The 27,678-nt window shown below is 51.2% G+C and overlaps 13 protein-coding genes across 13 annotated transcripts; 7 read left to right on the plus strand and 6 right to left on the minus strand.

Moving 5' to 3' along the window:
• Positions 1-1,274: 1,274 nt before the first annotated feature.
• BDR25DRAFT_303110 (uncharacterized protein) lies at positions 1,275-5,050 on the plus strand. The gene is made up of 4 exons (XM_033689941.1): positions 1,275-1,454; positions 1,504-3,114; positions 3,168-3,832; positions 3,885-5,050. The coding sequence occupies exons 1-4, from the start codon at positions 1,416-1,418 to the stop codon at positions 4,789-4,791; spliced, it is 3,222 nt and encodes a 1,073-aa protein (XP_033548442.1). The 5' UTR covers positions 1,275-1,415; the 3' UTR covers positions 4,792-5,050.
• On the minus strand, positions 4,961-5,776 carry BDR25DRAFT_260057 (uncharacterized protein). Its single transcript, XM_033686625.1, has 3 exons — positions 5,671-5,776; positions 5,394-5,593; positions 4,961-5,294 (listed from the first exon to the last, which is right to left on the minus strand). The coding sequence occupies exons 1-3, from the start codon at positions 5,723-5,725 to the stop codon at positions 5,157-5,159; spliced, it is 393 nt and encodes a 130-aa protein (XP_033548443.1). The 5' UTR covers positions 5,726-5,776; the 3' UTR covers positions 4,961-5,156.
• Positions 5,777-6,052: 276 nt separating this feature from the next.
• On the plus strand, positions 6,053-7,312 carry BDR25DRAFT_222083 (DnaJ-domain-containing protein; the record flags this gene model as incomplete). The annotated part of the gene is made up of 3 exons (XM_033685053.1): positions 6,053-6,332; positions 6,441-6,681; positions 6,751-7,312. The coding sequence occupies 3 exons, from the start codon at positions 6,053-6,055 to the stop codon at positions 7,310-7,312; spliced, it is 1,083 nt and encodes a 360-aa protein (XP_033548444.1).
• Positions 7,313-7,684: 372 nt separating this feature from the next.
• On the minus strand, positions 7,685-8,890 carry BDR25DRAFT_333723 (diphosphomevalonate decarboxylase; the record flags this gene model as incomplete). The annotated part of the gene is made up of 1 exon (XM_033692864.1): positions 7,685-8,890. The coding sequence occupies one exon, from the start codon at positions 8,888-8,890 to the stop codon at positions 7,700-7,702; it is 1,191 nt and encodes a 396-aa protein (XP_033548445.1). The 3' UTR covers positions 7,685-7,699.
• Positions 8,891-9,280: 390 nt separating this feature from the next.
• Positions 9,281-10,343, plus strand: BDR25DRAFT_260066 (cytochrome c1 heme lyase-like protein). Its single transcript, XM_033686626.1, has 2 exons — positions 9,281-9,791; positions 9,879-10,343. Exons 1-2 carry the CDS (start codon positions 9,304-9,306, stop codon positions 10,153-10,155), a joined length of 765 nt encoding a protein of 254 aa, XP_033548446.1. The 5' UTR covers positions 9,281-9,303; the 3' UTR covers positions 10,156-10,343.
• Positions 10,344-10,451: 108 nt separating this feature from the next.
• BDR25DRAFT_285136 (t-SNARE) lies at positions 10,452-11,655 on the minus strand. Its single transcript, XM_033688161.1, has 2 exons — positions 11,204-11,655; positions 10,452-11,141 (listed from the first exon to the last, which is right to left on the minus strand). Exons 1-2 carry the CDS (start codon positions 11,498-11,500, stop codon positions 10,626-10,628), a joined length of 813 nt encoding a protein of 270 aa, XP_033548447.1. The 5' UTR covers positions 11,501-11,655; the 3' UTR covers positions 10,452-10,625.
• Positions 11,656-11,811: 156 nt separating this feature from the next.
• Positions 11,812-13,977, plus strand: BDR25DRAFT_260073 (uncharacterized protein). Its single transcript, XM_033686627.1, has 2 exons — positions 11,812-12,930; positions 12,986-13,977. The coding sequence occupies exons 1-2, from the start codon at positions 11,953-11,955 to the stop codon at positions 13,916-13,918; spliced, it is 1,911 nt and encodes a 636-aa protein (XP_033548448.1). The 5' UTR covers positions 11,812-11,952; the 3' UTR covers positions 13,919-13,977.
• Positions 13,978-14,037: 60 nt separating this feature from the next.
• BDR25DRAFT_285144 (ARM repeat-containing protein) lies at positions 14,038-16,883 on the minus strand. The gene is made up of 5 exons (XM_033688162.1): positions 16,690-16,883; positions 16,488-16,625; positions 16,328-16,438; positions 16,129-16,275; positions 14,038-16,078 (listed from the first exon to the last, which is right to left on the minus strand). Exons 1-5 carry the CDS (start codon positions 16,810-16,812, stop codon positions 14,258-14,260), a joined length of 2,340 nt encoding a protein of 779 aa, XP_033548449.1. The 5' UTR covers positions 16,813-16,883; the 3' UTR covers positions 14,038-14,257.
• Positions 16,884-17,516: 633 nt separating this feature from the next.
• Positions 17,517-21,276, plus strand: BDR25DRAFT_342328 (uncharacterized protein; the record flags this gene model as incomplete). Its single annotated transcript, XM_033693711.1, has 5 exons — positions 17,517-18,067; positions 18,118-18,438; positions 18,485-19,232; positions 19,404-21,056; positions 21,106-21,276. 5 exons carry the CDS (start codon positions 17,517-17,519, stop codon positions 21,178-21,180), a joined length of 3,348 nt encoding a protein of 1,115 aa, XP_033548450.1. The 3' UTR covers positions 21,181-21,276.
• Positions 21,277-22,257: 981 nt separating this feature from the next.
• Positions 22,258-23,756, plus strand: BDR25DRAFT_333728 (RNA-binding domain-containing protein). The gene is made up of 5 exons (XM_033692865.1): positions 22,258-22,429; positions 22,485-22,587; positions 22,672-22,928; positions 23,125-23,212; positions 23,259-23,756. Exons 2-5 carry the CDS (start codon positions 22,510-22,512, stop codon positions 23,430-23,432), a joined length of 597 nt encoding a protein of 198 aa, XP_033548451.1. The 5' UTR covers positions 22,258-22,429; positions 22,485-22,509; the 3' UTR covers positions 23,433-23,756.
• On the minus strand, positions 23,714-24,867 carry BDR25DRAFT_303116 (ubiquitin-conjugating enzyme). The gene is made up of 4 exons (XM_033689942.1): positions 24,681-24,867; positions 24,465-24,625; positions 24,386-24,409; positions 23,714-24,331 (listed from the first exon to the last, which is right to left on the minus strand). Exons 1-4 carry the CDS (start codon positions 24,713-24,715, stop codon positions 24,078-24,080), a joined length of 474 nt encoding a protein of 157 aa, XP_033548452.1. The 5' UTR covers positions 24,716-24,867; the 3' UTR covers positions 23,714-24,077.
• A 198-nt stretch (positions 24,868-25,065) lies between these two features.
• Positions 25,066-26,364, plus strand: BDR25DRAFT_342331 (Pex19-domain-containing protein). The gene is made up of 3 exons (XM_033693712.1): positions 25,066-25,203; positions 25,256-25,968; positions 26,027-26,364. The coding sequence occupies exons 1-3, from the start codon at positions 25,110-25,112 to the stop codon at positions 26,123-26,125; spliced, it is 906 nt and encodes a 301-aa protein (XP_033548453.1). The 5' UTR covers positions 25,066-25,109; the 3' UTR covers positions 26,126-26,364.
• Positions 26,045-27,128, minus strand: BDR25DRAFT_303119 (uncharacterized protein). The gene is made up of 2 exons (XM_033689943.1): positions 26,787-27,128; positions 26,045-26,732 (listed from the first exon to the last, which is right to left on the minus strand). The coding sequence occupies exons 1-2, from the start codon at positions 27,069-27,071 to the stop codon at positions 26,328-26,330; spliced, it is 690 nt and encodes a 229-aa protein (XP_033548454.1). The 5' UTR covers positions 27,072-27,128; the 3' UTR covers positions 26,045-26,327.
• Positions 27,129-27,678: the final 550 nt, after the last annotated feature.

Consider the following 27,678-nt stretch of genomic DNA (forward strand, 5'->3'; position numbering starts at 1 on the left):
CAGGCTCCAGAGGGCAAACTCAGCTCCCCGCTCAACTGCGCTTCATCGAGCTGTCCACTTCTGGCCTGCGCCTCGACATGTGCCGGCCTGCCAACTGCGGAGGTGCGCGGGGCGTCTGGTTGCAACCTTGTGTGATGCGTCATTACCGTCGTCCGGTCTCAGTCCCGTGTTTTCCTTTCATTGTTGTCTGCTTCACCGGCCTGCGCCTATTCCCACAGGAGGAATGACCATCGCCTCGGCGCCCGCTAGCTGCGGGTCCCACCTTGGCAGCATTGTTTTGGTCCCTGGAGACCACTTGGAGAAGCTTTTAGGGTTATTGGATGTGTTTGACTGCGTTTCCTCCTCTCGACGGGCGTCGGGAGCTCTAGGTCCTGTTGCGCGGATCCACCTGTCAAGGCTCGGATTGATGAGCCTGGTTGTCCCTGCATCTCCCCCAGACCCGCTTAACCACGTCCTTGCACGTAAATCCAACGACACAACAACTTGATAACTCTATCATTCCCGCTACTTCACCGCTCTTCATGAGCCATCAGTCCATCGGGCTGTCCTATGACAATACTCGAGCAAGATGGGCTCCTTCAGGCCTACACAGCCATAAGGGGCCAGCCTCTGTGGCTAAATGGGAGGGAGGCCTTCGCTACTGGAGGCCAAAATATTACCATTTCGAGTCGCTTTTGCGATGGAACCCACAAGGCAGAACGAGTCCAAGTCCACCAGCGAGAGTTTCTTGTTAAATCATGTTGTCCTGCAGCTGCACATCGTCGGAGCACAGTCCTGCTGCGCTTTGCGACTGGTCGATAGTGGGACTGCCCACAGTGTTGCCTTGAGGCATTCCCTAGCATATCCGCATCTCCCACTGAGAATTAACAGGGCTGCTCTGAGCAGTCATACATGGTGTTAGAGTCATAGAAAAGGCTAACGGGATGCAAACTTCTGTCCGGAATAGCCCCCGACATGTTCCATGTAAAATGATAGGATGCAGGACATGATTGAGAGATACATGCTTCCGCTGTGTTGGCGGTGCAATTTCAAAGTCTCAGTACTCCCAGCAAGAAATGCAATCGCAGTCATTGACTGCCCTTAAAAATCAAACCTCTATTATGTGTAACGAGTAGCGGCACACGCCATTCTACTCTGGCGAGTAATCCGTGCACAGCACTGAAAGGTTCGAGTTCGCTTGGCTTCTAACAAGTTCGATATCCCGCATGGCACGTGCTCTGGTGGAAGTTAAGTGTGGCGGGGGAAGCAGTTTGGTGACGCCTCACAGCCGACGACTAGGTTCCCAGGCACTAAAGCCCGTCCACCACCCTTGAACTTTCCCTCACGAACTGAATCACCGTCGTTGTTGAGCGTCATATTTATTCTGACTTGCTGTCTCCAGTACCTCCGACACAACAATTCCAGACAGCTCCAACATGGCTGACCAAGACTCCACTATGTCGGACGCCGACAAGGTACAGTTGCCCTCCGCATTTCTAATCCACAGAGCTGACAAAAGAGTAGATTCGAGCAAAGCGCCTTGCAAAGCTCAGTGGCCCATCGGGCTCAAACGGAAGCCCCCGTCGTTCGCCAGCTCCCACAGCTTCACCCTCCAGTAGCTCGACACCGAAGCCCGACGAGAACCAGTCGCCGCCAACCGCTGTAGAACCACCGTACCAGGCCCGAGACGCATCGGAACCGAACCCCTTCGCCCAAATAGGCATGGCAGCCGAGGGCAAGCCTGCCTCTCGAATAAACATCAAGTCCAAGCCCCCTCCGCAGAACGTCACTGAGGGCCGGGCTGCGTTGACAGCTCAGGATAGCAGCATTGAAGCCTGGGGAGATAGGACCATCAGCAGCATCTTTCGGGTTACCCTGGATCCGAACTATACCCAGGATGCACATGGACACCGGTTATACTTCGCGGAGGGCGTCAAGGCCGACCTGGAGGATGACGGCAGGCCCCTCAGGTTGACGACAGACACATTGGATCAGGCGATTCTAGAGGCGGCATCAAGCAAGTCTGAAGGTAAACCCCTCGACTATCTTCTAGGATGCTGGAAGAGGGTATCGAGAATGCTTCGGGGAATGCACAACAAGAAAGACCCGAAGTATGCCGTGGTTAAGGAAGCCCGACGGCTTTGCTTCAGCTACTGCATCTTTACTGTAACAATACCTGACATGTTTGGCGAGGATCCCCCCGCATTGAACCCACTGGCTGAACATCTCCTGGTCGACTCCGAACACGATCGCGGGCTCTGTCACGATTTCCTCAGCGAAGCCGTTGCTCGATTCGATGATGATGAAAGTGTCAAGGATGTCCTTGTTGGTGCAATGGAGCAACTTTGTCGGCAACTGGCTAAGATGTCCATGAATGACGACTACAAACCCTACCTCCTGGCGATGCGGAACTTTGTACGCTACCAGCCCCTGCTCATTGCGCTCAGTCAGTCTGCAAAATTCCTTCCACCAGACGTTGCGCCCCAACATCTCGAGAACAGGACCCTCCTGGGACCGTTCTTTCGACTCTCCCCTATGCAAGGCGAAGTTGCGCTGAACTACTTCTCGAGTCCAACTACTCGGGACAAGGGATATATTGCAAATTCGCAGAAAGCCCTTCGCATGACTCTTCAGACGCACCAAGATGAGCTCTTTGATATTGCAAACTGCTTTATCAAAGTCAAAGATTCTAGAGAGAAGATATTGAATTGGTTTGCGGAGACCGTGAATGCGAACCACAAGCGGAGGGCCTTACAAGTGGACGCGAAAGAGGTCTCGTCCGATGGGTTCATGGTAAACGTCACGGTCGTTCTTGACCGGTTGTGCGAGCCTTTCATGGATGCCACTTTCTCCAAGATTGACCGGATTGACATTGATTACCTTCGTCGCTCCCCACGCGTTGAGATCGAGGATGAAACCAAGATTAATGCCGACCAGCATGCCTCAGATGAATTTTACAGCGTGAAAACGGGAGGAACGACTAATTTCATCACTGAAGTATTCTTCTTGACAGTAGCCGCTCATCATTATGGAACGGAAGCGGCGAACACCAAGCTATCACAACTACAGAAAGATGTGAAGTGGCTAGAAAAGCAGCTCGCAAAAATGGAAGTCGAGCGGCACAAGTTCGCGCAGGTAAGATATCTATCCCCTCCTTTGGAACTAGGCTCACGCTAACACTACTTAAGAATCCAATGCAGCTGGCGCTGTTCGACAACCATGTGAAGAAGATCAAAGATCAGATCGAGAAAGGCCACTGCACGATCTTGGCAACTCAAGGGGTGCTGTTAGATGAAGTCTCCCAAGCGAGGTCAATGCAGTTGATGCGTTATGTCATAGTATGGCTGCTGAGGCTGGTCTCTCCAAATCTTGACTTTCCTCGGACTCCCCTTCAGCTGCCTTTGCCGGCCGAACAACCGCAGGCATTTAAGTGCTTGCCCGAGTACTTCCTAGAGGACATTGTCGACAACTTCAAGTTCATCACCAGATATATGCCACAGATCATCACCTCTACGCAGTGCGAAGAGCTGATGATGGTCTGTATCACCTTTCTACGAAGCTCCGAGTACATTAAGAACCCGTATTTAAAATCGGGTCTTGTCACAATTCTCTACCATGGTGTGTGGGCTGTATATGGTCGTTCAAGAGGCGTCCTAGGGGATGTTCTATTTGCTCACGATTTTGCGACGAAGCACTTACTCCATGCCCTTATGAAGTTTTACATCGAATGTGAGAGCACCGGCGCACACACTCAATTTTATGACAAGTTCAACATCCGTTATGAGATCTTCCAAGTAATCCGCTGTATCTGGCCGAATCCTGTCTATCGGGAGAATCTTGGTACCGAGGCTCGGTACGTATCATAGCTTACGTCTTCATTGTATCAAGGACTAATCTTTTTGTAGTGTTAATCTAGACTTCTTCGTTCACTTCGTCAATCTTCTCCTGAATGACGTCACATTTGTTCTAGACGAGTCGTTCACGGCTTTCACGCAGATTCATGAGATTTCGAAGCTACTCAAGAACTCACCAGATGACATGGATACAAACACTCGACAAGAGAACGAGGAGAAACTGGCAGCTGCTGAGTCAAAAGCAAAGAGCTACATGCAGCTAACCAATGAAACCGTATCCATGTTAAAACTCTTCACAGAAGCACTCGGGGACTCATTTACCATGCCCGAAATTGTTCAGAGATTAGCCCATATGTTGGACTATAACCTGGATGCACTTGTTGGTCCTAAGAAAGCGAATCTGAAGGTTGACAAAGCTGAGGAGTACGGGTGGAACCCGAGACAGATGCTCTCGGAGATATCCGACGTCTATTTGAATCTGAAGGATAAGAAGCGGTTCATTGACTCCGTCGCAACAGACGGCCGATCATACAAGCCTGAGAATTTCACGACTGCGATGAACATCTTGCAGCGTTATACTCTCAAGTCTCCCGAGCAGCTTCAGGATTGGGAACAACTTGCCCAGCGGATTAAAGCTGCGAAAGATGAGGCTGATGATGAGGAGGCGGATCTCGGAGAGATTCCTGACGAATTCAGTGATCCTATTATGGCGTCGCTCATGGAAGACCCTGTCATCTTGCCATCGAGCAAGCAAACGGTCGATCGCAGCACCATTCGGAGCCATCTTTTGAGCGATCCTAATGACCCATTTAATCGTGTGCCTCTTACCATCGACCAAGTAGTTCCTAACACGGAGCTGAAAGAGAAGATTCGGGCCTGGAAGACTGAGAAGAAGGCCCTGCGATTGGCCTCGAGGAATACTGCTGGCGGTAGTGGAGATCCAATGGATACGTCGTAGGCAATCGATGATGGCATGGGACCGGAACTATTGTTATGGCTGTGCATCCGAGGCGTTATGGCGCATGATTCTCGAGGATAGAGGGTCAGGATGGCAGAAGTGAAGATGACCTGGTTAGTGCGTACTTATCATTTGTGGAACAAGCGACGAACTATAGCTAGGTCTTGAGATATACATGAAGCCATGAAGCCATTACTCCACCAAGGTAGTGCCGGTTCATAGGTCAACATTAGGATTACGGAAATGGAACAATACATGAACATCCCAGCCGGCCCCTAATACCTAGTATATATGCGAATACGTCCCCGTCGAGTCAAATTGAGATTTACAATTACAATATGGTACAGTAGGGCGACATCTAACATTCATTCCTTTTTTGACAATCCCTCTTTTTCTCTTTGTCCAAAAATGTAGGCTAAGCCACAGCCCGCTACATTTGCTGCACAAAGGCCCAATGAAGCTCCTCGTACGACTCCTCGTACTGTGAACTTCTTCCTCAGTCCCTAAGCATTCGTTAGCTAAGGCCACTTGCGCAGAGGCACATCCATCCGTTAGTTCCAAAATCTCATGCTCAATCTCAACAGAAAATGGTTTAGACTTACAGTACTCCTCCTCAGCGCCAAAAGCGCATACAGACCACTCCACGCGGCCGTGATGCCCGCAGCATCAGTCTTGTAGTCACTCAAATTCAAGTAACTTGAGAACAAGAGGACGGGAGGGAACATCATGGGGAGGGGCTGGAAGGGCCGCATATGCTGGGCCGTTATGAGAGTTGCGAGGAGGGTTGGAGGGACGGAATTTTCTAGATATGGCAGGTGAGTATTGGTAAAGGCCGAAGCACGTGAGAAAGAATAGATGGGTGTGGTGTAGATGACGAACCTCCCCAGTCACGGAGGGATTTGAGAACCCCTTGTTTGGCGGTATTTTCTGCCATTGTGTTCGAAAGAGATTCGGAAGTGGATTTGATATAGAATGCTGTGGTGAGGTGAAGCGAAAGTTGCAATAGCATTCATCCTAAGTCTGGAAAGTCAATGACATGCACGGTCTGTGCGCACGCTTGTTCCTGGCAGCCGTGTGGCCACTTCAACCAAGTCCAAAACTTCCAGACCCTTATCCCACCCACCTCCTATTCCAACACCCCCTCTACACCTGCTTCCGCAACTAATAATAATATCACCGCCGCTTGCCTTGAAAATCGGCGCCGAACTGCTCCCCGGCCCCCTCGGCCTAGTTCACAACAACACCCACGTCCATCACAGCCATGTCCGCAAAGGCCAGCGGCGCGGACCCCCGACCCAACGGTGATGCAAAAAACCGACAACATCACGACGGCAGCGCAGGCCGAGCGTTCACTGTCGAACAAAAAGCAGCCGTCATCCGCATAAAGCGATGCTCGCCGACCGCCTTCTACGAGATTCTAGGACTGGAGGAGGTTAAATCATCGTGTAGTGAAGGCGACATCAAGAAGGCCTATCGGAAGTTGAGCTTATTAACGCATCCGGACAAGAATGGGTATGACGGGGCAGATGATGCGTTCAAGAGTATGCATACTATTTCTCTTCCTATTCGCAAGTTAGTGAATGCGGATTAATTGGGCGGGAAGGGGTCGATCTATGTCACTGTGGACATTGTAGCTGATCCAGAGACAGTGGTCTCCAGAGCCTTCCAAATCCTCTCCGACCCGGACAAGAAGGCGAAATTCGATCGTTTTGGCGGTGACCCCGATGCTCGCTTCCCAGGCGCTTCCTCAGCCGGCGCATCACCGTTCAGCAACTTCGGACGGTCGTCTGGCGCGCAGCGACAAGGTCCCATGTGGGAAGAGGAGATATCGCCAGAAGAAATGTTCAGGCAGTTCTTCGGAGGAGGCATGGGCGGTGGATTCGGAGGACCGTTTGGTATGTCCCTGCGATTTTCAAACACTCAAGTCTCTATTGTCGATGGCGACGTATGCTGATATAGAGTCCCAGGTGGCGGTATCTTCGACACCGGACCTGGCTTTGTCTTCAACTTGGGCGGCGGTCCTGGCATCCGCGTCCACCAATTTGGCGGTGGACGACCCCGACGACGTCCTGACACCGCACAGCCGCCTGGCTCGGAGCCGCAGCCCAGCTTATCCAGCGCGCTTTCCTCTCTCCTCCCACTTCTCTTTCTCTTCATTCTCCCTCTTCTTTCCTCGGTTTTTAGCGGTAATACCTCATCGCCCGCTGCCTCCATCGTTTTCGAAGGCCCAAAACCCCCCGCCACATACCATCGCACCTCGCTGCGCTTAAAGATTCCTTATTGGGTAAACCCCATTGATGTCGAAGATTACAGCGCGAAGAAGTGGCGGAGACTGGATGAAATGGCGGAGACTAAATATGTGCATTCACTAACAGTGCAGTGCGAATACGAACACCAGCAGCAAGCAAGACTCATGCAGCAAGCGCGTGGCTGGCTTTCGGATGATGAGGACAAGTTGAGGGCGGCGAGGCAGATGGAGAAGAAGAACTGTAAGAGATTAAAGGAGTTGGGAGTTTATTAGCAGTATCATTAGCGATAAGCATAATGTGCGTTGACCTAAAGGCCTATGGTGTCTGGCGAATTTCTGTATTTCTCTGCCTTGTAGAAGTTTAGCCGAGCGGTCGCGGTTATAATGGGTTTGATGGTACTGGATCCATATCATATTGCATGACGGCGTTCTGGGTGTGCGAGCAGCAACTTAGCTGCGTGTCGCAGCAGGCTATACTTAGCCGACACGAACATATCTACTTTTTTGGAGTATAGAGTTCTTTGACAGCGATGTCATTTCTGACTAAAACTTTGATTTCTGCTGCGTTCCTGTCTCGGGACCAACGCTCCGATTCGATCGTTATCACGGGTATCTACTAGCTCAATCTCCCAGGCCTTCACCTACCAGTTCGTTTCCAATTCAAGTAGTAGGCTGCCCCTTCTCATCAATCAAGCTCTCCTCCGTCTTCTCTGGGCCCTCTCCAACACCAGTCAGAATGACCCGACTAACATCCTCTCTTAACAACGCCACCGCCACGCCGGCCTCTTTCTCTACGGCCTGGAACGCCTGCTCGTTCCCTTGGACCTTTTCCCCCCTTTCACTCTTCCAGCCTTCCTTCTCCCCCATCATCGCCTTGAACAATCCTGCCACCTGTACTTCGTTCTCCTCAAGGTAGTAAATCACAGCATTTGGCCCGGCGTCGAAAGTGTACGCTGCGATGATTTTGCCAGCGGAAGCGTTGATTTCTTCAACAACTTTGATGGCGGCACGAGACACATCATTAAGGTAGAAGATAGGCGGATACGTATCCAGACAGGTAGCATGGAAGGAGTTCGAATCCATCATGGTCACTTTTCCAAAAGTCTCAAAATCCTTCTCCTGAATCGCTTTCTGCATTTCTGCCATTCTCCTCGGCACAATCTCGCTTGTTCGTGAAGCGAATAGCGAGGATGTGGCGACTGTGGCTTGCATCCCTGTTGTAGAGCTCACGCCTTTCTTTGCAGCACTGACGACGAGGATGATGGCCCGCATGCTTGGCCAGTGGTTCGCCGGCGCCACCTGGAATGCTACGCTGTCGGAGCCGTCAACTGCGGAGCCTTGTTCCCAGCCCACGTAGCCTCCGAACAAACTCCTACAAGCCGAGCCAGAGCCTTGTCTTGCGATGCGAGACAGCGCTGTCGGGGAAGCCGGCAGCTCGTATAGATTTGCAATTGCGCGGACCAATGCCGCAAAGCCTGCCGCTGAGCTCGCTAGTCCGGCTGCCGTGGGGAAATTGTTCTCGGATACGATTTTCAACGGCATGGCCGATAGTTTGGGTACCGCCAAGTCTGCATCCTCGAGTTGTTTCCTCAATGCTCGCAGTTCGCGGAAGCAAGCCTGGGTTCGCGCGCCAGACACATCTTGCGGGGAGCCGTTCAGGAGGAGGGAGTCGGAAGCAGGGTACGAGGGAGAGCAGGAAGCGGTTGTATGGGTGCGGAGGTCTGATTGCGAGAGCGTGACAGAAAGGGACGAGTTAGTGGGGAGGTTGAGCTTTGGGTCCCGTTTCCCCCAGTATTTTATAACGGCAATGTTGACGGGGGCGGTAGTGCTGGCACGGTAGATTTCAGCCATTGTAGAAGGAGTTAGGGAGTTGCGGGGTTAGGGAGGAGAAAGTTTTGTTTATGAAGAGGCGTGGAGGGGTATATAGCGAAGGGAAGGGGACTGGGGAGGAGGAGGGGGGTTGAAAACACTGTAAAATTAAGAAGAGAGAGAAGAGGGAAGCTAGAGCTGGCCTTGAGAAGCCAAAACCACCAAATCTCGCACAATTGAATGTAGACGACAGAGTGAATCTAGATTTATATAGACCCCTCCGAAGCGGTGAGGTTGTTGTCGCTCGCTCGTCCAATGAGCATCTACTTATCTTGCGCCACCTACTTACCTTGCGCCACACTCCTGTGGCTGAAGAACCTCCCCTCGATACGCAAAGTTTCCATAGCATCACCGAGAGCTCCGCACTGCACGCCCGCACCTCCATAGCTTCATCCATGCCCTCCGAACAAGATCCAGCTTCCGCCTGCCCCGTCGACCACAAAACTCGGGAAGAATGGCTTAGACAGGCGAAATCGCAAAACCCGGATGGCAGTGTGCAGTCTCCACATTCGCCTCTCCAGTCTGATGGGTGCGATTCCTCGCAAGTAGACCAAACCCCTTCACCTTCCTCCTCCCGCGGGCTGCTCTCCACGCTGCGCCTCGGCACGCACCGTGAAATCTCCTCCATACCGCGTGCGCTACCTTCAGAGTCCAAAGATGGGACAGCAGGCAGACCGGCGAACAGCGAGCAAGACACGGGCGCAGACAAGAAGACTGGCAACTGGATTTACCCTTCGGAAGAAATGTTCTTTAATGCCATGAAGCGGAAAAGCTACAGTGCGCGGGAAACAGATATGCAGACGATCGTTCCGATCCATAATGCCGTGAATGAGAGGGCTTGGGTGGAGATCAAAGCGTGGGAGAAAGGGAGGGGCTCTGAATCGTAAGTTCATTCTGTCCTTATCTCAGGGTCGTGCGCTAGGTTATTAGGAACTCCATGAATGGGCCTAGTGCTAATAGACTTCTGTAGTTGTGGTGGTCCCCGCCTTGCCTCTTTCTCCGGTCTCTCATCTTCCCTTACCCCCCGTGCTCGGTGGAACACACTGATTGGCTATCAAGCGCCGTTTGACCGTCACGACTGGGTTGTGGATCGGTGTGGACAGAAGATCGAGTATGTCATTGATTTCTATGCCGGGAGGGACGAGAAGAAGGCGGGGAAAGAGTTGAACTTCTTTCTTGATGTGAGGCCAAAGCTGAACAGTTGGGAGGGAGTCAAGATGAGAGCATTGAGGCTTGTGGGACTGTAGCGGTGTGAGGGGTTGTCTGGATGGAGCTGTAAGATTATGTATGGGTATGGGATGAATGTATGAAAACATGAAGAAGGCTCGATTTAGATTTGATGATATATGTCTGTCACTCATAATTCAGCAAGCCTGATGGTAAATTGCATGGCGTCGAACTGTGTATAGAAAGGCATGTCCAAGCGGAGGCTCGGGAAGGCTGTCAGTGTAGAGTGCTAGTTTTGGCAAGTTGGCATTTGGGACAGAGTACGACGGCCTGATTTAATGCAGAAACGAGCATTCTCTTGGCAATTTCTCTAATTCCAGCAAGAGATTTAACAAATTAACGCCACCTTAACTATGTTCTGTGGGAGGCAATAACGTGCCATAACAGGTGCCTATAACGCCGCGCGACGCCGTGGTATAAGGACTCTTAAGAGATTACAATGCTGATGCCAATTGCAAAGGAGTAAATGCCTCTTCTCCCAAGATATAAGCTAGTCCAACACAACTGCTAAGATAATAATGACCAAAACGATAGCCAAGATGAGCAGGAGGATGCACGCCTTACTTCGGGCACTCTTCTGGTACCGATTCGCTTGGACGAGATTCTTATGTGCGCCCTGGCTGGCATCGTGCGTAACCTCGACGTTCTCCTCGATAATGTCAAGTTGCTCTCCCTGCTCGTGCACCATGTGCGCCACATCGCGGAAAAGCTCGTTGAGCTCGCCGACAGATTGCTCAATGTTGCGGATCTCGGACTCACGCTCGATGATCAGGGATTCCTGGAAGTCGACCTCATCCTGAGATGCGAGCCGCAACTGCTCCTGCTCCTGCTGCTGCTGGAAACTGCCGTGTTCTTGGGTGGGGGAGGATTGGTCCTGGAGGGCGGCGCGTGCGGCAGAGGCCGAGGCCTTTTCTTTTTCAATGGCTTGGCGCTGGAGCTGCTGGAACTCGGTGAGGGAGGCTTTGAATTCGCGGTTTAGCTTCGCTTGGGTGAACTTCTGCGAGGGCTGTATCGTGAGGTGTCAGTCTTCTTCTGTCTAACCGTGAGGGTTGTTATCGATGGACGTACCCCCACGTCCGGCCACGTCGTAACCTTCTTCAGCCCCTCTCCAATCTCCTTGAAGCTCGCGGACGTCTCATCGATGATGTCGCGCACTCGCTCTCGAACCCGCTCCGTCTCTCGCTTTGTTCCAAGCAGGGCAAGTTGGCTCGATAGACGGGATATGTTGGATGTGAGGGAGAAGAGCTTGTCGGAGAGCTCCTGGGTGAGATCGCGGAACTCGGGGTCGTCGGCATATTGTGGGTCGTCTTCCCGTCGCCAGTTGGTAGGCTGCGATTCCATGGCGGAGGAGTGCTGGAATGACATGATTGCGACCACTTAGCAGGGCGATACGCTAGAGGACGGAGCCGGATTGTGTTAGCGACAATGTGTATTGTGAAGAAAGTGAAGCCAGAGTCGTGAAAGGATGTGCGGGTAGTATGAGGGGCCTGGAGGGGAGCGGTTGAAGGTAGTGAATGTCGCTACCTGGAAGGAGGGAACGATGCCGCGGCGAATGACGAAGCCGTGCACGCCAAGATGAGTTACACGTGACGCGTCGGAGCTCGAGCGCGGTACCCCCGACGACGTGCTCTTGGCAAGTGTTTTGTTTGAAGAAACTCAACGAAGCTGTCCAAGGGCTTCATTTTCACCCCGAGGACGCACTTTCATTCTCTTCCCTCCTTCTGTTGTCAGCCTTTTTGATCGCTTGCTTTTGGACCTGCCATGGTATAAATATATACCTCTACTCCAAGCGCCTTCCCCCTACAGCACCCACCGCAATGGCGCCTGCCGTCCCAACGCGGCCGTATCGCGACTTCATGACGCCGGCTTTGCACCGTCGGTTCATGAGCGCCAGTCTCTACACATACGGGCTCTGTTACCTGATTGCCATCTGGATGGGCAAGTGGGATAGCTCAGTGCTCTGGTCTTTAATCCCCTTCAGCTCGGTGGGCATCCGATCGCTCCTGCTGTTCATCCCAGCTCTCTCCATATACGTCCTACGTGTCTCCCAGTGGCATGTCGGACGGCGGAACACCGCAAGGCCCGTTGAAACCTTCCTCACCTTCGCTTTCAGAAAGAACACCCTTGCGACGCTTGCAATATACAGCTTTTCCGCCTGGTTCTATAGTGAGATATACATCTGGTCGCAACCCCGGTCGGCAAGGCTGGATTTCACAGATCATGGCAAGCTGTATGAGAGGATCAAGCTGAATGAGCGGCCGCTGTACCTTCGATACCTGTTCATTTTCCTTTCTGTGGTACAGACAGTTATTCACCTGTGGAACGACTACGACAATATCGAGGTTCCCGGTCTAAGACCCAAGCAGGAACGAAAGGACGGCGAATCAAGTCCTACCGCAAAAGCTAAGGCAATCCATGATCGCCTTCTCCAGAAATTGTGGCAAATCGTCCCGCGCGCCTTCGCCACGATGCTCTCAACATATGGTGTTGGCAGTGTGGTCTACTTCCTCGGTCTCCGCTGGGTGCTCTGGCAATGGCACTATTGGGGTGCGCGCTTCCTCGTCAGCCTTGCGAAGACCTCGAAGCCCACTGGCCTGCCGCCTTTCTTCACTTTGTCTGCCATGTTCGTCGCCGAAGGCACCTTGCTTGCATTGCTTTGGGAGTTCGCGAACTCCACTTTCGATATATACATCTCCGAGGAGCCGCTAAAGAAAGACAAGCCCATTACCAGTGAATCCAAGGACCCTAATGGTAGTCTTCTGAATGGTCTGAAGTCGAAGAAGCAACAAGTTAATGTATGTTCATTTTAACGCCAAGCTGATGATGGATTCAAGCACTAACGTGCTCTAGAACATTGCTTTATGGGAACTCGCAATGATAACCGACCGTTTCGACGACCGCCGAAAGAGCATCTACGGCGATCTCGACCGAAAGAAGGGACCAACCTGTAAACAGGTCACCGAGCTCTGTCTTGCCGAAATCAATCACATCACAAAGCGCATCGAAGACGCCTCCCTTGGAGCCCACAAGTCTCACGAGAATGGCAAACCAACAAGAGCGAGCCCTGTTGAACTCGTATCCCGCATCTCCCAGCCGCTTAGACAAGACCAGGTCGCCGCCCCGGAGCCCCTTCCAACAACTCGTATGGGAAGAATTGAGTGGAAAACGAGTCAAATTGCCCGAGCACATAGTTCTCCCCAAAATGCCGCCGACTCCAAAGCACGAGAGTACCTGAAGAAAGGCCAGGTCCAGCTTAACGAGGGCGCACGCCAAGCAGAGAGCTTGTGGACAGTCTACAAAACTAAACTGGTTGCTTCCCCACTCGGCTGGCCCTGGAGAAGCTGCGTCCGGCGCCACGCCAACGCTGTCATCAATGGCACTCCATATTCCCGCCAGTCCGCAATCATGAACGCCATCACTTCGCTCACAAACCTTACAGTTGCAAGCCTAAAGGAAGACGAGTACGGCCAGTTCAACGGACAAGTGCCCGAAATCATCCGCACATTTTCATTAGCTATCAAGAAGATTGAGACATATATGCAAGGACTGGATGTTCATTGGACAGACCTGGATTGTCTCGCGAGGCAAGACACCGAGAGAAAGAAGATCCCCGAAGTCCAGGCTGTGCTGGAGAGCCTGAAGGAGGGACTGGAGAAGATCCTTCGAGCTTTCAATGAGTATCTGAGTAATATGGGAATGAGCCGGCAGGAAATTCTGGAAGCGAAGAAGTTGGTGACCCGAGAGACGCCGCACATGGTTGAGGCGAATAGGGGTGCAGCTTAGCGAAGGTACCATGGATTGGGCAGAATTTGAGGCGTGTATAAATGTGTAAAAGTAGCGAGGGGAGAAACATTAATGAATTCCTAATGACATGGACCCTTCTTCGACTTCTTCAGATCTCCATTCCTCTACGCCATAAGAGACAGTAAAACATCACTCAGCTAAGCACGTTGAGTGTTGAATGCGTCGTCTTATGCCATTCTTCATCTAGCCTTTTTGGAGCCATGAAAGCTAAAACCATAACGTTGGATCCAGACTTCTATGAACGCCTGAGCAATGCTGCACTATTTACAGTTCGAAATGGGGTATTATCTAGAATCGCTCCTCTTCGTCTTAAACCCACTACCAGGCATCTCCCCACCCTTCTTCTTCGTCTTCGGCAGCTTTCTTTCGCTCAGCCTTCGGGGTCTCCTTTTTCGGAGCAGTAACCACTTTTCGTGCCCCGGTCGCCCCGGTAGTATTCGGTCTTGCGCCAACAGCCGGTCGTGTCATCTTTGTTGCGGAAGGCTTTGCCAACCCTTTTGGTAATGGATTCTTAGCCTTTTGTTTCGATTGCGATTGCGCTGCTAACCAACCCGCAAAATCCGGCTCACCCTTATCTTCAAAAGCTGTAGTTGTTGTGTTCATGCTTGCTGTAGGTGCCCAAGGATCTTCTTCTTCCTTATCCTTGGAGACTCCGTTGTCGTCTCCAAAACCACCCCAATCATCACCGAAATCGTCTGCATCATCGAAGCCGGTTGATGTATCTGGCGATATAATGGAAGGGACTGTGTTGCCGTGTCTCGTGAGGGCCATGCCGGTTTTTGAAGTCAACGAAGCAGGCTTCTCCATCTTCAAGGTAGTCGGAGGTGGGACAGAGGATGGGCGTTGCTGTGTGGCTTGGCCATTGCTCCCGGATTGGATATCTCCACTTGCGGCAGTGAGTTTGTTGGTGAAGGACGATATCGCCCAGCCCGCCCAAGATGTATCGTTGGCGGGTGTTCCCATGCGAGGAGCGCCAGTTGTAGCGGAAGAGGCTGAGGGAGAGGGGAGAGCAGCATCAGGGAGAGTTTGAGAGTATTTACGAATGCGGGCAAGATATATATCCAGCGTTTTTTGGGCCTGGTCGCGGACCCCCTTGTCTTTGTCGACAAGCGAAGGACACATTACTGGAAGAAGCTTTGTAGCACAATCTTCTTCAGTGAAAAGGTCGGAAGTTGCAGCTAGTGCCATTAGAGCGGCGTTTCGAGCATGCACAAAGGGGTCTCGCAGCGATCTTGCGAAAGCAGCAGAGAGTACTTTTGCCCGCGTATTGGCACCTAAATTGCGTGCAATCTTCCCTAGGCAGATAGTAGTGTTCGTCCGGATGCCAGGCTGTTCGTCATTGGAGGTCTTCGCTAGGTACCGTAGCAATTCGCCATTGATGATCCGATCTGACAGCTTAGGCACCACCACAAGGACTGCCTTCACCGTTTGCTCTCTTACTACCGGGGCGACATCCGTGAATCCGGTGACCATTTGAGGGAAAATCTTGTCGTTGACCATCTTCTGAGGCAGGCGGTCAATCATCAAAGGGAGATTATCCAACAGACACACCCGGATCGCCCGGTCTGGATTTGCAAATAAACGGACGACAACGGGCGTAATCTGGCTCTCGTATTCTTCGTCGGAAAGTTTCGTCCCTATCTGCATGACAGTGCTAAAGACTTTTGCACCGCCACCGCCAAACTCGACTGATTTGAGAAGCTCGGGCAAGACCTTCATCTTGAAGAAATCTGCGGGGAAGTCATCCGCGACTTCATCCAGTTTCCCGAGAAGCTCGTCCCTCTCAGCATCACCTTTTAGACCCAGAGATTCGATATCATCGGTAACTTGAATCAAGGGCGTTTGGAAGAAACCCCCTAGGCGTCGCCCCTGATCCAGAAACTGACCCACACTCATTCGTGATTTTGGGTTTGCGTTGAGTAGCCGCTTGTAGCTCTGATGCATACTTGGAGGAATATTCTTCATCTGTCCGAGGTGGTCACTTCCAAGGAAACTGCCATTGAAGACTTCGTGGATGAGAGTGCCAAAATTGTACGCGTCTATTGCGTGCGTAGGGTTTTGCCGCATGACTTCCCATCCACCTTTTGACACTTCTGGAGGCATATATCGCCCTGAGTCGGGGACGAGGCCGCCATAGGTCTAAATTGCAAGTCAACGCCACCCAGCCGGGAATTGATAGGTTGACTCACAGGAAGAATGGCATCGTCCTCTTTCATGGAGCTCAGGGCATCGAAGCCTCCAAGCTTCCACTCCCCGCTCTCGCTCAGGAAGACGGAGGCGGGACGGATAGAGCCGTGAACGGACGTTGCGTCGCTGTTGATGAACTTGAGGGTTTTCTGGTCGACGAAATGTCAGCCTCAACTACCTCACCATTGCAAAACTTCTTACGGCAATGTTATGCAAGCCCCATTTCAGCGTCTCTTCAGCGAGACTCTTCCTCTTGACATACCAACTCAATGGGGTGAGCCTCTCTGTCGCAATGTAAATGTATGACTCCGTCTGCGCTGTCTTAGCTTGGGCCCTGAACAGTCCGCTGTGTGATATATACTTCTACAGTGTCTAAGACTTTCACAACGCCCGGGTGTCGGAGGGTGCGTAGCTTGCGGACCGCATTGCGGGCCAGGGGTAGTCGAGACTTGTTCGCGCTGACGTCAAAGGAGAATATGCTGCACTTCGAGCCATCATCCTGCGGATTTAACGTCAGCCTGATACGAAGTAATAGAAGGGTGTTAAAATAGTATCGGCCATACTCGCTTTGTGCCATTGTACAATGTCCAGATGGATTCGTCAACGTCTACCCGATCACCAAAACTGTACCCAAAGGCCGGCCCTTTTGATATGGCCGAAGCGACTGCAGACTTGAGAAAATCCATGGCTGCGTAGGTCGCAGTCTCAAGACAGGCGACACCAAAAGTAAAGGGAGACCCAAGAATACATGCAAGCGTCCAGGTGTCGACTATCCATATCTCTCTGGCGGCTGCAGCTTGAGTGGGGCGGCAGTGGCGGTGGCGCAATGCACGTGACTTCGTGGCTTCTAGTGTTCCTCAACCGCACCTGCATACCGGTACCAGAAACAAACTTCTTCTCTCGCAACCACGATAAACTTCTCGCATGACGACCCACCCCTTCAAGGTCTGTTTGGCCGTTCAGAGGCGAGCGATCGCTCCCCTTAATCAGTTCGTCTCTATTACCGCAGGAGCAAATTTTCCACGCTATGAACACAACTAGTAAGGGAGAACTTCCTATTGTAAGAAATCCGAGTGCACACCTCTCGCAGCCAGCAATACCGCATAAAACGCAGAATGCGCAGGTGAGAGACGCGATTTTTTCTTTTCCTAACCACGCGTTTGGCGTGCTGCGCCCTCGGGGATGAACACTGGTAAAAGGTCATATCGCATTACTCCCTTCTGATGGTTGCTATCTTTGCCCTTGCACTTGGACCGTTGCTATTTCTGCGTCTACGTGGGCGTTGCGAAGAGCCAGGTGAGGGGAGAGCAGTAGCCTCGAACGGAGCGACCTGCTGACTTTAAATATAAACTGAAAAGATCTGATATTACGTCGTCAATGAAGAGCCGAAATGTCTGGAGTCTTTGAATACACTGCTAATCTTTTGAAACAGGGCCTGTCTGAAGAGCAGTCTGCTGGGTATACGGATCACCAAAACAACCAGAATAGCACTGTTTGCCCAGTTCCAGCGTTTGCCGATAAAGATCGAGAAACAATAGATATGCCTTCAATTATCAAGGAGACCAATGAGTCGTTTCGACATGGCTTCCCTCATCATGGCCCGATGAGCGGCTTGCCAAGTTCTCTACTCTGCGACCGTGGAATTGGCCAAGTGAACGGCAAAGGGGAAGCTCAAAGTCATCAAAATAAAAAGGATCGGACGCCCCCTCTAATATCACCGCCTCCGTTGAAGCGTCAGCGTATGAGCCCTATCGAAGACCCTTTAGGTAGAGGACCAGTGAAAGAAGTCCTTGGGGAAAGGAGCCCAAAGCACCTCCTTGGTGTTAAACGCTTTCCTCGTTACGGAGACAAGCTGATGAGGCTGAAGTCATTGACAAAAGGCGTGAAAGCAGTCAAATCCGCCCCAAGTGTCGGTCGCGTCGGTCTTAGCACCAGGCAAGTGTCCCTTGAACATACCGGAAGACCCAACCTTACTTACTGTTTAAACTTAGACACTCAGCCGAGTTCGTTGTTCCCAGTATATTTCCCAAAAAGAGCTATCAGCAAACTCGCAACTCGGACAACAAAGCACCTGCTTTCCTAAACCCTAATTCCCTCTACACTCCCGCGCGGGATGATGATGAGATGTCCATGTCTAGTGTCGTCACTCCTTCTGTTACCTCTACTGGCTCTGGCAAGGGCGTTTCTAAATGTCGGGTCTGCCAAAAGGGCTCTACCAAGACCTATGACCCTCTAATTCGATGCCCCGTGTGCTTGAAACGTCAATTCCATGAGGGGTGCCGTAAGCCCCCACTCAAGGATGGGGCCAATTGGTACGAAGCCCCCAAATCCCGGAGACCATATGCTCACGATGGTTAGGGACTCTTGGAGTTGTTTCGTTTGCATCCAGAAGGCACGGAAAGGTTTAAATTCAGTTGCACTGACACCTACCACTCTGACTAAGTACTCTCTCGCACAGACTTCCCCTCGTGATAGAATAGGTCCAAATCTCCCAGGAAGTGCCAGAGCGGATGAGGTCTCTTCTAGAACTCCGAAAGTTGCTGAGTCTCCAAGAGTGGAGAAATCTATGACATCACTCTCTTTCACCATATCATCTGTTACCTCACATCAGAAGACAAGTCACTCGTCCACAAAGGACAGAGAAGCAATTCGGGCTGCTGAACTGTCTTCATTAGGGGATAATCTTCCTAAGCTTGGCACAGTATGGGATCGAAGGCGTGGTCCGAAGCCAGTCCCCTTGGATGAGACTACCTTGATGGCTTCGATGCAAAATGACGAACTAGACAGAATGATTCTTGAATCTACAATTCCAAATACTTCGTCTAATACGATAGGACAGCCTTTTGGCTTGAGCACTGGAAAGGATTGCTTGGAAATCCCAAATACTCCTACTCAGAAATCCAGTCAGATACAGGTCTATAATGCGGTTCCAAGGGAGTCTCGTCTCAATGGGGCTGCCGCCATCAGCCAGTCTGGCCCAGATGACAGCTCACTAGTGTTTGATCAATCGGAGCCAAAGACGAGCCTTTCCCGTTTGATGTGGTGTCCTGTGTGCCAAAAGCAGCGGATTTTTGCGAAGCCAGGGGTCAACAAAGCAATGTGGCAAGTACCTTCGAATACTCAATCTTGAACACATTCTTCGTCTAACTGCTATAGCCAAGGATGCAAAAAGAGAGAAATCTTCGACAACGACGAGTCAATGCTCTCCATTCCAGAAACCCCAGAATCTGTGTTAGAGCCTCAAAATCGTGTGCAAGATAAATACAACGATATGCAGCCAACCCCTCAAAGTCTGAAACAACTCTATGCTCCAAGCATGTCTTGGAATCGTTTCGGCCCAGGAGGCCTTGTTGGTGCGGCTTCGAAGAAAATCGTTACGAAGAGGTTGCCACGCGGCGAAAAATCTGGGTCCCTAATCAAATCACCACCAGAACAACTACTCTCAGTGGATCAAGAAAATTCCGGGAAATCCAAATCCCACGATTATGGGACTGAGGCAGAGACTTGTTCGCAAAACGAAGTACCAGGCGACGAAGCTAGAGTGGTTAATAACGCTGGGCTTATAACAGGAAATGTTCTTGAAGCCAATCAAGCTGGTACACTGCGACTTCCTGGCTGCCTCCACAAGTCCGGGACAAGACGTCAGCCAATTAACTTCATATCTCCACTTCCAGAACCCTCACCTCGGCTTCATGTTTCAAGTGCACCCGCAATGGACGCTTCGACTTGCGATATATCTTCAGCTGATCCATCAAACGAATCCATATATGCTCTCGGTGTTAGTGACTCCAGTGGCTCACGGAAGCTCTCTACTCCAGGGTCGGCCAATCTCTCAGAAGGGGAAGAAACCTCTCCAGGTGAGCTCCTTAAACATGGGAATAAGCGATCATCGAGTACCAATCCCAGATCCTGCGGAAGCAAGGGGACCTACACCTTTCGAGAGATGATTGGCATGGCCTTACTCGCCGCACAAGGGCTGCCGTTGACGGCCAAAGACATAGGCGATTGGATAAGGCGTGAATTTCCCCATAAGTACAAAAAGTATCAGAAGGGGAAGGCGGTGTGGATGACTAACATTGGTGCCATTCTTTCTCAGACCGGCGATTTTCGAAAAGAGAGAAAGGCTGAGTGGGGTGCGTATTTATGGAATTTTGAAAATGCAAGGACAAAACAACGCTATGTGGCACAATTTCCAGAATACAGCGCCAGCGAGGACAGCGATCTGATTGAGGAGCAGCATTCTAACGTGTCCTCGCTTCGGCCTCAAACACAAGACCGCGTTCGCGGTCATGGACCTTCTCCCCACAAGAACAGCAAACGGGAAGCCATACAAATAGTAGATGATACTACACCTCCAGTTTTCAGTCATGTCATGCCAGGTTCCATGGATGCTGATTCCCAGAAACCCAAGCCAAGCCAGCAAATCCGCGCCAACAATAGCACCTCTCTATCCTCGAGGGCTTCCCGCGAGGCTGATGACAGCGACTTCTCCCTGGGCTTTGAGAAACAGCGGATCATCAATCTTGACCTAGGCCCTGATGTGAGGCTTGAAACAGATTTCTACAAGGCCTTCCCAGAGTTCCTATGGCCATCCATTGAATATATGACTCAAGTAGAAATAGAGCAGAAAATCGAGGAGATCAGAAAGCGACCGTCTAGAAAAGCGAGATTCGGCAAACCACTAGCACTCGCAAGATCTCATCGTCTAGATGTACACGATGAGCTTGCCGATTCGCGGAAACGTTTCCGACCCGCCACGTCCGCTCAGACATTACCACTTCCATTCGGAAAGAAGAAGACGCAAAACAGTGACGTGGAGTTGCAACCCAGTGAAGAGGGTGGTGATACTTTCAAAGACGTTTTCAATTTTCCAAAAAACCCAATCCCAATAGTTCACGATGGCCAGCTGGCCTTTCGTGATGGGACACTAGTGGGTCACCTTGATTCACCAGTTAATTCACTGTACTGACTTTCAGCAGGTAAATAGCAAGTTACCACGATCGAGGGTCGTATACAAAGTCGGCCGATTCTTTGCTGGAGACCTACGGCTGTAGATGACCCCTAAAGGAAGCATACGGCGTTATGGGATCTTGGAGCCGGACATAGAGCATTATACCTACATTGGTGGCCTTATCAATCTTATGTACTCTAAACAGCTGTACCATATATTGTATATCGAGCGGTCACATTAGTATCAGTGGATGTATTCCGAACCTCGATGCGAGTTCGATCTAACACGTTCAAGCTCTTCTTTCCATTCTTCCTTCTCTTTCTCGCACTATGCAAGTTGTTCTTCAAGGTCCTTCATTTGTTCCTCAGCTCCGACGCTCAATTTGTCCATTATCTTCACTACACGCACTAGGCGCAAGACCACAATGAGGGAAGGCACCTCCTCTGTTACGCCTTGCAATGGGACTTCAACGACGAAGCTGGCTATGATTACGGAGGCATCGAAACAGCGGAACTTGGATTTGAAGTATCTGCAAGGCTTCAGCAATTAGTTATCTACGGGGAAGTCGAGTGACATACGCAACACCAAATGCCTATATGGATGCGATCAGTTCAAGCACAGAGAAAAGGAAAAGACTAGGCTGATAATTTCTAGCGCTCTCAATGGGGAATCTTAGGGCTTAATTCGATGGCCGCAGGTAAGAAGGCTGACGAGAATATCTAATCGTACCTAGGCCAAATAGCTCGTGTGCTCATCTAGTTAGATTTAAGCCGCGGGGAGGGCTGATTAGTTTCATAACTGCAAACAGACACGCTACACCCAGAGACGCGAGTAGAAGAATTGAATAGTGAGCAGCCCTCGAAGTAGTAGATCGGCACAGTTGCCAGCGAATAGAGACCAGAAAAAGACATTGCAGTGAACGGAACAGATGAATTGATTTAGGCAATTTCGACGTGACCGGAGAGTGGCATATCAGAACAAGAGGCATTCCTTTATCTAGTTTCTAACCCTGCATTTCCGGCCACAGATGGACCCGGTGCTCTCTGATGTGTCTTTGTTTGTGAGCAAGACCTCAAAGGTTGAGAGGAAGCACGTGAGAGCTACTGTTAGTCAGCTACTAAGCCTCTTCGCCCGTGCGCAGTTCGTCAGCCTTGTCTTCGTCATTTTGCTGTTTCGCGCAGCCTCTTCCACCTTCCACCAAAAAGGGTGCCATTCCTTCCTGCAACCTAGTCACATCATCCTGCCCTCTTCACTACCACTTCAGCGTAACTGTAAACATCAGTGACACATCGCCTCTTCAACTGCTGTCTTTTCCCTTGTCATCATTTTTAAGGGATCTGCAGCCTTGCTCTGTAAGTTCGCCCAACTTCAGTCCTCAACGACTGCCTTAGCTAACACGCCCCCCAGGCAACTCTCACGCTCACTTTTAACCATGGCCGACACTGAAATCGACACGAAGCGCGAGGAGGACCAGCACCTCGACGCGCCTGATGAAGACGGACACGACGAGGTACGACTGCGCCTTCATCCCAGGATGCGACAAGGCTCTGTCGACACGAAGAAGTCAAGAGCACAAGCTAACTCATAGTCGCAGGAGGAGATCACCGCCATGAAGAGGCGTGTTCAGGAGATGGAGGAAGAAGCGGCCAAATTGCGCCAGATGCAGGCGTCGCTCGACCGCGAGCACCACGACCTCCGCGAGAACAAGGAGGACGTAGACGCCCGCAGTGTCTTCGTCGGCAACGTAGACTACGGCGCCTCACCCGAGGAGATTCAGGCGCACTTTCAAAGCTGTGGCAGCATCAACCGGGTGACGATCCTTCTGGACAAGTTCACCGGTCATCCCAAAGGGTCAGTTGCTCTATGCCAAGAGGAGGTCTTTCCTTGGAGATTCAGATGATGATGTTGTCGCCGCGACTCGAAGTCCCTAACACTGTACTTTTGCCGTCTCGGCAACGCGCCAGCCCATCATTTGAAGATTCCCAGGAACCTTCGCTACCTGGCAAGAGTTTGGCAGTAAGATTGGAACGCTAATGAGCGTATGCAGGTATGCGTATGTAGAGTTCACTGAGCCGAACCTTGTCTCCCAAGCTCTCGTTCTCAACGACAGCGTCTTCCGTGGCAGGAACTTGAAGGTACGTCCTGTTTCTATTCTCTAGTTACAAGAGCTGACCATGATAGGTTGTGCCAAAACGAACGAATCTTCCGGGCATGACCCGTGGACGGGGTCGTGGCGGACGTGGTTCCTACGGCGGCCGTGGTTCTCCCTATGCGCGCCCAAGCTTTGGACCACCACGTGGTGGATACCGTGGGGGTTATCGTGGTCGAGGTGCTCCTGGCTATCGCCCGTACTAGATTTACCTAGATTCGCATATTGATCGTGGACTTCGGTTCTACAAGATTGTCTGGAGGCAAAATCATTGGCTTGGCTGAGGCTTCTATTTGACATGTATTATATCAGGATGGCAACCTTGGAAGGTTCCGAATCAGGCAATACGGCTGTACTGCAATCTGGATATGGGGGGTGTGTGCTTCCTTCATTTGCGATTACGCTTCAACTACGGGAATTTCGACGATGGGCCTAATTGGCCTCTTCGGTATTCATTCATGGGAATCCATCTGGTAGCCGGGCAGCAATTGTTCATCAAATAGGTCTAAGAATCTCGAGTACTAACCAGTAGAATTTGTGCCAATGCAGCAGCAAGATATCCTGCAAGGAACTATTGTGGCTCAAAAAAGACCTATGTAGCTCAGAAAGGAGGGTATCCGCCTCTTGGACCCTCCGAGTCGAAGAGAAACCCATCAAGAATTCGACAGCCACCTTTAAACGCCCGAGGCCGTAAGTGCCACTCCGTAACACGCCCCCGTCCAGTGATCATAATGTCTTGAAATCAATCCGAAAGAAACCAGCAGCCATATGGCCCCTCCGCCCATCGTCCATTTATTTTGCCTGTGGACCACGCACAGATACGCAACATGGTAGAGGTGCAGCTACTGCAGCTACGGCGCAGGATTTTCTTTCACCAGACTACGTATCTTCTTCTCATAGGCAGCCTTGTCCTTTTTAAAGAGGTTGAACGCATCCGCTTGTGCAGGGGACTCAGGGTTTGGCTCGTCAAGCAGTGACTGGATGCCCAGCAGGATTTCCTTTATCGTGATGGCAGGCTTCCAGCCTTCTTCCTCGTTCAGGATACTCAGACAAACGGTGCCGGAGGGATAGACGTTTGGGTGGAAGAGCGGGGGGACGAATTTACCTGGACGATGTGAGCATGTGCTTGTCACCTAACCGGAAACCAGGCGATTTTTACACTTCGGTGGCTTGGTTGGGTACTCTGCGACTTTTTAGAAGGAGAACATGATGATGTTGGAGTATATGAAGAGACATACCATCAGGAAACGTAACCTCGAGCTTAAATAGCCCACCCTCCCACATAGTCTTTTCTTTGCCAGGCACACCGCACTCCCACTTCTTGAGATCCATGACACCTTGGGTGTTGCGCATGGGTTTTGCAAAGAAGCCGAAGGGGTGGTCGCGTCGCCATTGCTTCCTGGCCAGCAGATTAATGACTTTATGATGATTTTCGAGGGTTTGCAGTGTCGCACCTCTCCTCAGACAGTCTGTTCATACAAAGCGACATGATGTCCGAGGTTATCGCGCGACAATTCTTCGCAGAAACGGATCGAATTTGTGGGTAGCCTGCAGCTTGTAGCGTGCTGAAGCGTTGCGGCGATGGCTATCTGCAGACGTGGGAAGCTTCAAACAAATAGTACGGGGGAGTGAAAGGCTAAGGTGAAGGCGAAGGTGAGTAACATTTGAGGTTGAGGTGAGGTTACAAAACGGACATGGCACGTGATCGGGACATTTCCTATCGGCCCGCCACTTGAGGCTGAGGCCGGGATCGCCCCGCGCTAAGGCGGACTGCCCCGCCAATACTCGATGGAGGCCGAGGCCGAGGCTGTTAGAGCAACCCCAGGGCTTGCAGGTTTCTTCGACCTCAATACATACATTGGAAGACCAGGGAATCACTTGCAATGGCGGGCACTAAGGAAGAGGCTTTGAAGCAAGAAGAAGCAAAGCCTGAGCTGGCCCCAGACCCAGACGAAGACGACCTCAGCGACTTGGACGGTGAGACTTGCCTCCTCTGTTCACCAGTTCCAAGTGCTGACAAGCCATCCAGACGTCCTGGATGAATTTGCAGCAACAAAGCTCGAATCTAAGGCTCCCGCACCAGCAGCTTCTGGCCCCGGAAGACCTGCCGCTGCCCCAGCTGATGACCTTGCCGGACTCGACGATGAAGAGTTCGCAAAGCAATTGCAGGCAGAGATGGAGCAACTCCTCGGCCAAGCAGACTTGCAGAAGCAGTTTGAGCATCTTATGAAAGAGGTGGATGACGCGGTGCCTTCCTCTTCTCACGCGCCCGGGCTGAAGGAGGAAGGAGCGAGTTCGAGTGCAGAAGCCACGGCCGCAAAGGCAGAGCAGTCGTTCCAGGAAACTATACGAAAAACAATGGAGCGGATGCAAGAATCCGGAGATCAAGCCAGCGCAGCAGCCGCAACCGCAGACGAGAATGATATCCTAGCCCAAATGCTCAAGGAAATGGAGAACGGTGGCTTTGGAGGCGAGGGGTCCGATGATGATTTCTCCAAAATATTAATGGGCATGATGGAGCAGCTGACAAACAAAGAGATCCTGTATGAGCCAATGAAAGAGCTGAATGACAAGTTCCCGAAATGGATGGAGGAGAATAAAACGAAGGTGACCAAGGAGGATCTCAAGAGGTACGAGGAACAGCAATTGTTAGTCCGCGAGATCACGACCAGGTTTGAAAAGAAGGGATATAGCGATGGTAATACGTCGGATAGGGAGTATATTGTTGAGAGGATGCAAAAGGTATACACTAATTCTTCGGTGCTCTATTATACATTTGCAAGTTACTGACACTCGTCAGATGCAATCTGCAGGATCCCCTCCACCCGATCTTGTGGGCGATATGAATGCGGCGCAAGAAGCGCTCAGCGAGATGGACCAAGGCTGTCCCACGCAGTAGATTCTTGCGAGACCTTGTCCTCCTTCCTTGCCGATAACCAAAAAAGGCACGCATACATGCCACGAGATTCCCTCAGCGTACAAGTGCCGGCGAAGTCTTGATCAAAACATAATCTTACTTTGCCAAAGGGCACATTACAACAGCGCGCGTCCAATCACACTCGCGCAAGCAGAAGAACATAAACAACACCCGTAGAACGCCTTCATCCCTCGGTCGTGTCCATGGCATCCGGGTCATCGTATCTGGCGTTGGATTGTAGTGGCTGTTGTTGGTCCTGTTGATGGACGTTCGCGACATTTGTATACTCAATGAAAATCTGATCATAGTCTTCTTCGTCGCTCCCGTAATGCTGTGATGTCATATCCTGGGCAGCTTGCTCTTCCTCCATCAACGCGATCAGCGCCTGTAGTTCTCGTTCCTCTTGCTCCAGAACATAGTCCACCTCCGCCATGTCTTTCTCTGGGTTCGTCGTGGTGTTTCCGGGCCACGAAGCGGCCGCTTCTTCAAGCAAATCTTCGTTTAGGTAGCCGTCTTCCAAAGGTGGGGCCTGGCGCGCCTTCTCGGCTTCCCAGCGCTTGTGACTCGAGATGAAATCAAGACGCTGAATCTATGCACAATCAGCTTCCTTAAACTCATCATCTAGTAGACTTTTCACTCGTACCTGATCGCCGCGCACCTCCCACATCTTCTCATCTCGGCCCTTTTGCACCTTACGGAAGAACATCTCGCGTCGTCGCTCCTTCGCAGCGTCTCCTGTCCGACTCTGTATCACCGGGTTCGGTTTGTATGCACGTTGGGGAGTTGGCTTCTTCTCCGGCTGCGGCATCGTCGCCATGTTGAATGAGAAAACGCGGGGAGCGGCATTCGCAGAGCGTTCAGAGAGTGGGGAAGGTCGGGTCGGGTTGTACAAGTTTTGGGTGTAGAAGGAAGAGGCTGCAAGCATCATCGTTGGAAAAGCTAAGGATTTTAGTGCGTGGAAGGAGGTGAAGATAGTTGCGTAGAGAGATGTTATGTGCACAGGGAGTTTGGAGCCGAGGCGGGATGGACGCGGTGTCATAGAGCGCGCACGCGTTAGGGTCCGTGCGGTCACGTGCAATACCTCTTACCGATTTCAGAGGTGCCTCATACCCCTCCCTCTATGACTGATCTTATTGTTTCTATTTGCCATCTGGATCTTCAAAAAGTAAGTCTAATACATCCAGCGCCGTTTCATTGTCAATATGTCAAGATAGGTTCATAGACGAGTACGGTTAAGACTCCTCTCGAGAAAGCGCGTCTTGGAATGTTGGTATTTTTCAAAACCTCAATAGCTTGATCCAGGCTCAGGTAAATATCCGGGTATCTTATATCCGTCCGGGATAAAGCGCAACCGCTTTAGGCACGAATTGTTCTGGCGTTGTTGAATATATTTTTTCGATCTTAATCTAGGTGCTGTAGGAATAGATTACGATCCCGGCATTTGAATCAAACATTATCGGAGGCCATGCCTTCCGTGTGCCTCCTGCTGTATATGTATAGTCTTCACCCTTAATTCTGTCTACTTCTTCTTTCTT

This window comes from Lindgomyces ingoldianus (assembly GCF_010093535.1).
Source record: "Lindgomyces ingoldianus strain ATCC 200398 unplaced genomic scaffold BDR25scaffold_13, whole genome shotgun sequence".
NCBI classification, from domain to species: Eukaryota; Fungi; Ascomycota; class Dothideomycetes; order Pleosporales; family Lindgomycetaceae; genus Lindgomyces; species Lindgomyces ingoldianus.

Excerpts from the sequence above, each read along its gene's own strand:
- BDR25DRAFT_303110 (XM_033689941.1), top strand. The coding sequence starts at position 1,416 with ATGGCTGACCAAGACTCCACTATGTCGGACGCCGACAAG. Across the intron at positions 1,455-1,503 it reads CTATGTCGGACGCCGACAAG|ATTCGAGCAAAGCGCCTTGC; the intron begins GTACAGTTGCCC and ends ACAAAAGAGTAG. Across the intron at positions 3,833-3,884 it reads AATCTTGGTACCGAGGCTCG|TGTTAATCTAGACTTCTTCG; the intron begins GTACGTATCATA and ends ATCTTTTTGTAG.
- BDR25DRAFT_260057 (XM_033686625.1), bottom strand. The coding sequence starts at position 5,725 with ATGGCAGAAAATACCGCCAAACAAGGGGTTCTCAAATCCCTCCGTGAC. Across the intron at positions 5,594-5,670 it reads ATCCCTCCGTGACTGGGGAG|AAAATTCCGTCCCTCCAACC; the intron begins GTTCGTCATCTA and ends TGCCATATCTAG. Across the intron at positions 5,295-5,393 it reads TGGCGCTGAGGAGGAGTACT|GGACTGAGGAAGAAGTTCAC; the intron begins GTAAGTCTAAAC and ends ACGAATGCTTAG.
- BDR25DRAFT_260066 (XM_033686626.1), top strand. The coding sequence starts at position 9,304 with ATGCCCTCCGAACAAGATCCAGCTTCCGCCTGCCCCGTCGACCACAAA. Across the intron at positions 9,792-9,878 it reads AAAGGGAGGGGCTCTGAATC|TTGTGGTGGTCCCCGCCTTG; the intron begins GTAAGTTCATTC and ends AGACTTCTGTAG.
- BDR25DRAFT_285136 (XM_033688161.1), bottom strand. The coding sequence starts at position 11,500 with ATGTCATTCCAGCACTCCTCCGCCATGGAATCGCAGCCTACCAACTGG. Across the intron at positions 11,142-11,203 it reads CGACGTGGCCGGACGTGGGG|CCCTCGCAGAAGTTCACCCA; the intron begins GTACGTCCATCG and ends CTCACGATACAG.
- BDR25DRAFT_260073 (XM_033686627.1), top strand. The coding sequence starts at position 11,953 with ATGGCGCCTGCCGTCCCAACGCGGCCGTATCGCGACTTCATGACGCCG. Across the intron at positions 12,931-12,985 it reads CGAAGAAGCAACAAGTTAAT|AACATTGCTTTATGGGAACT; the intron begins GTATGTTCATTT and ends AACGTGCTCTAG.
- BDR25DRAFT_285144 (XM_033688162.1), bottom strand. The coding sequence starts at position 16,812 with ATGGATTTTCTCAAGTCTGCAGTCGCTTCGGCCATATCAAAAGGGCCG. Across the intron at positions 16,439-16,487 it reads AAGTCTTAGACACTGTAGAA|ACGGAGTCATACATTTACAT; the intron begins GTATATATCACA and ends AAGACAGCGCAG. Across the intron at positions 16,079-16,128 it reads AGGACGATGCCATTCTTCCT|ACCTATGGCGGCCTCGTCCC; the intron begins GTGAGTCAACCT and ends CTTGCAATTTAG.
- BDR25DRAFT_333728 (XM_033692865.1), top strand. The coding sequence starts at position 22,510 with ATGGCCGACACTGAAATCGACACGAAGCGCGAGGAGGACCAGCACCTC. Across the intron at positions 22,929-23,124 it reads TTCACCGGTCATCCCAAAGG|GTATGCGTATGTAGAGTTCA; the intron begins GTCAGTTGCTCT and ends GAGCGTATGCAG. Across the intron at positions 23,213-23,258 it reads TCCGTGGCAGGAACTTGAAG|GTTGTGCCAAAACGAACGAA; the intron begins GTACGTCCTGTT and ends TGACCATGATAG.
- BDR25DRAFT_303116 (XM_033689942.1), bottom strand. The coding sequence starts at position 24,715 with ATGTCGCTTTGTATGAACAGACTGTCTGAGGAGAG. Across the intron at positions 24,626-24,680 it reads AACAGACTGTCTGAGGAGAG|GAAGCAATGGCGACGCGACC; the intron begins GTGCGACACTGC and ends TCTGCTGGCCAG. Across the intron at positions 24,332-24,385 it reads CCCAACCAAGCCACCGAAGT|GTAAATTCGTCCCCCCGCTC; the intron begins GTAAAAATCGCC and ends CACATCGTCCAG.
- BDR25DRAFT_342331 (XM_033693712.1), top strand. The coding sequence starts at position 25,110 with ATGGCGGGCACTAAGGAAGAGGCTTTGAAGCAAGAAGAAGCAAAGCCT. Across the intron at positions 25,204-25,255 it reads CGACCTCAGCGACTTGGACG|ACGTCCTGGATGAATTTGCA; the intron begins GTGAGACTTGCC and ends CAAGCCATCCAG. Across the intron at positions 25,969-26,026 it reads TTGTTGAGAGGATGCAAAAG|ATGCAATCTGCAGGATCCCC; the intron begins GTATACACTAAT and ends GACACTCGTCAG.
- BDR25DRAFT_303119 (XM_033689943.1), bottom strand. The coding sequence starts at position 27,071 with ATGATGCTTGCAGCCTCTTCCTTCTACACCCAAAACTTGTACAACCCG. Across the intron at positions 26,733-26,786 it reads GGGAGGTGCGCGGCGATCAG|ATTCAGCGTCTTGATTTCAT; the intron begins GTACGAGTGAAA and ends GATTGTGCATAG.